General features: G+C 50.5%; 1 protein-coding gene across 1 annotated transcript; it reads left to right on the top strand.

The window, feature by feature from the left end:
• The first annotated feature begins 462 nt into the window (after nucleotides 1-462).
• On the top strand, nucleotides 463-1888 carry LOC108354975 (arginine kinase-like). Its single transcript, XM_017606151.1, has 4 exons — nucleotides 463-631; nucleotides 844-1103; nucleotides 1179-1425; nucleotides 1494-1888. Exons 1-4 carry the CDS (start codon nucleotides 463-465, stop codon nucleotides 1886-1888), a joined length of 1071 nt encoding a protein of 356 aa, XP_017461640.1.
• Nucleotides 1889-2334: the final 446 nt, after the last annotated feature.

The following is a 2334-nucleotide window of genomic DNA, read 5'->3' as shown; positions in this document are numbered from 1 at the left end:
GGCCAGTAGTGGTCTGTCTGTGCGTCTGTGTCTGTGAGTGTGTGATCGTAATCGCCTGAGAGTGCCAGTCAGATAAGTCAGCAGAAGCAGCAGCAGCTGCAGACAGCAGCAGTGCCCCACCCGGCTATTGCTGACAATGCAGTGCCCACCCTGAGCGGCGATGCCCGTCATCTGCCCCAGCCGCGCTGCTGCACAAGCTTCGAATAAAAGGCAGCTTGCCTGTCTCCGATTGCCGGCACTTTTACTCTACGTGACTGCTCACTACCTTCCTTCCCTGTCCACGCTGTCTTCGCTCATACCATTCTCCCATTCACTCACTCGCTCACTGACACTGACAGAGACCACTTGCCGGCTCGCCTTGCATTCCCTCATCACCAGCACTCTCTGAGACTTTAGTCTTAATTTGACCATCTTCTTCTTCCTTTCCATCCATCTACCACCACCCACTTCAGCCACCTGAAAATGACCGACCAGGCTACCCTCGACAAGCTGAACGCCGGCTTCAAGCGCCTGCAGGACTCCAAGGAGTGCCACTCGCTGCTGAAGAAGTACCTGACGCAGGATGTCTTTGACAAGCTGAAGTCTCGCAAGACCGCCATGGGCGCCACCCTGCTCGATGTCATCCAGTCAGGTGAGTGCATTGGGGTGTTTAATAATCGGATTCACAGTGATCTTAGACCTCAGTTTGTTTGCCGGTGACTAATAGACAAACGCCGGTCAAACTGGTAATTTGAGATTTAAGCGCCAACTGAGCCGATTCATGCACTTTCAGAGTCTGCGTACAACAGAAATTGTTTAACGGTTACTAATGTCATTCTTTTTTGGTATTTTTATTTTCACCAGGTGTTGAGAACCTCGACTCCGGCTGCGGTGTGTACGCTCCGGACGCCGAGTCGTACAAGACCTTCGGCGAGCTGTTTGATCCGATCATCGAGGACTACCACGGTGGCTTCAAGCCCACTGACAAGCATCCGCCGTGCGACTTTGGCGACATCAACCAGTTCGTCAACGTTGACCCGGAGAACAAGTACGTCATCTCCACTCGAGTTCGATGCGGTCGCTCTCTGCAGGGCTACCCATTCAACCCCTGCCTCACTGAAGCTGTAAGTCATTGCCTAGTTTTGTTGGGGACCAGAGTGTGTTCTAATGCAATACATCATTTTACTTGAAATCTACAGCAATACAAGGAGATGCAGGACAAGGTGAAGGCCCAACTGGCCACCTTCGAGGGCGAGCTCAAGGGCTCCTACTTCCCGCTGACTGGCATGGACAAGAAGACCCAGCAGCAGCTCATTGACGACCACTTCCTCTTCAAGGAAGGTGACCGTTTCCTGCAGGCCGCCAACGCCTGCCGATACTGGCCAACTGGTCGTGGCATCTACCACAACGATGCCAAGACCTTCCTCATGTGGGTCAACGAGGAGGGTAGGTTTTTCAATCTGCAAAAATGTTTATATGGTATTAAATCACCCCTTTTCAATCCCCCTTTTCAGATCACCTCCGCATCATTTCCATGCAGAAGGGCGGCGACCTAAAGCAGATCTTCGGTCGTCTCGTCAAGGCCGTCAAGCACATTGAGCAGAAGATTCCTTTCTCGCACGACGACCGCCTGGGCTTCCTCACCTTCTGCCCGACCAACCTGGGCACTACGATCCGTGCCTCGGTGCACATCAAGCTGCCCAAGTTGGCTGCCGACCGCAAGAAGCTGGAGGAGGTGGCCGGCAAGTACAACCTGCAGGTCCGTGGCACTGCCGGTGAGCACACCGAGTCGGTGGGTGGTGTCTACGACATCTCCAACAAGCGCCGCATGGGTCTGACTGAGTACCAGGCCGTGAAGGAGATGCAGGACGGCATTCTGGAGCTCATCAAGATTGAGAAGTCTATGTAAACATGCAAATGTGCAGCTGCTGCCGACCACCACTTCTTACCAGGCCAGCAAAATACTGCTCTATCTCTCTCAAAATTGCTGCTCCTACTTTTATTTCCACTTTTAATTATAAAAAAACACATTCAGTTTCAATTACTCGCAGCTATGTCACTTTCTCTGTCACTGTGTAGTCAAGCTCATTACTTCTTGGAATTACAAATTCGGCAACTCCTCTACCCCTAAGTCTACTTGAAACTCCTAATTTCTTTGCTGATAATTCTTATTAGAATTGTCATCAGGCAGTCTTTATTTTTGTGCTTCTTTCTTCTCTTCACCATCATAAAAAGCGTCACCAGAAAAGTGGTGATTATCTTTGAACTCTGAAAAAGTATAAATAAAAGCAGTTTTTGAGTTGTGAGTTTGTGACTTCCGCGTACGTTTTCCTCTCTTTTCTCTTTTCCCTTTTG

This window comes from Rhagoletis zephyria, unplaced genomic scaffold, assembly GCF_001687245.7.
Source record: "Rhagoletis zephyria isolate East Lansing unplaced genomic scaffold, Rhagoletis_zephyria_1.1 Rzeph_scaffold_41177, whole genome shotgun sequence".
Classification (NCBI taxonomy): Eukaryota; Metazoa; Arthropoda; class Insecta; order Diptera; family Tephritidae; genus Rhagoletis; species Rhagoletis zephyria.
The sequence above is the reverse complement of the archived record's forward strand: the minus strand, read 5'-3'. Positions and strand labels throughout refer to the sequence as shown.

Bases quoted from the DNA above. Each gene is read 5' to 3' on its own strand.
- LOC108354975 (XM_017606151.1), top strand. From the start codon at position 463: ATGACCGACCAGGCTACCCTCGACAAGCTGAACGCCGGCTTCAAGCGC. The intron at 632-843 runs GTGAGTGCATTG...TATTTTCACCAG, and splicing joins GCTCGATGTCATCCAGTCAG to GTGTTGAGAACCTCGACTCC. The intron at 1,104-1,178 runs GTAAGTCATTGC...TGAAATCTACAG, and splicing joins ACCCCTGCCTCACTGAAGCT to CAATACAAGGAGATGCAGGA.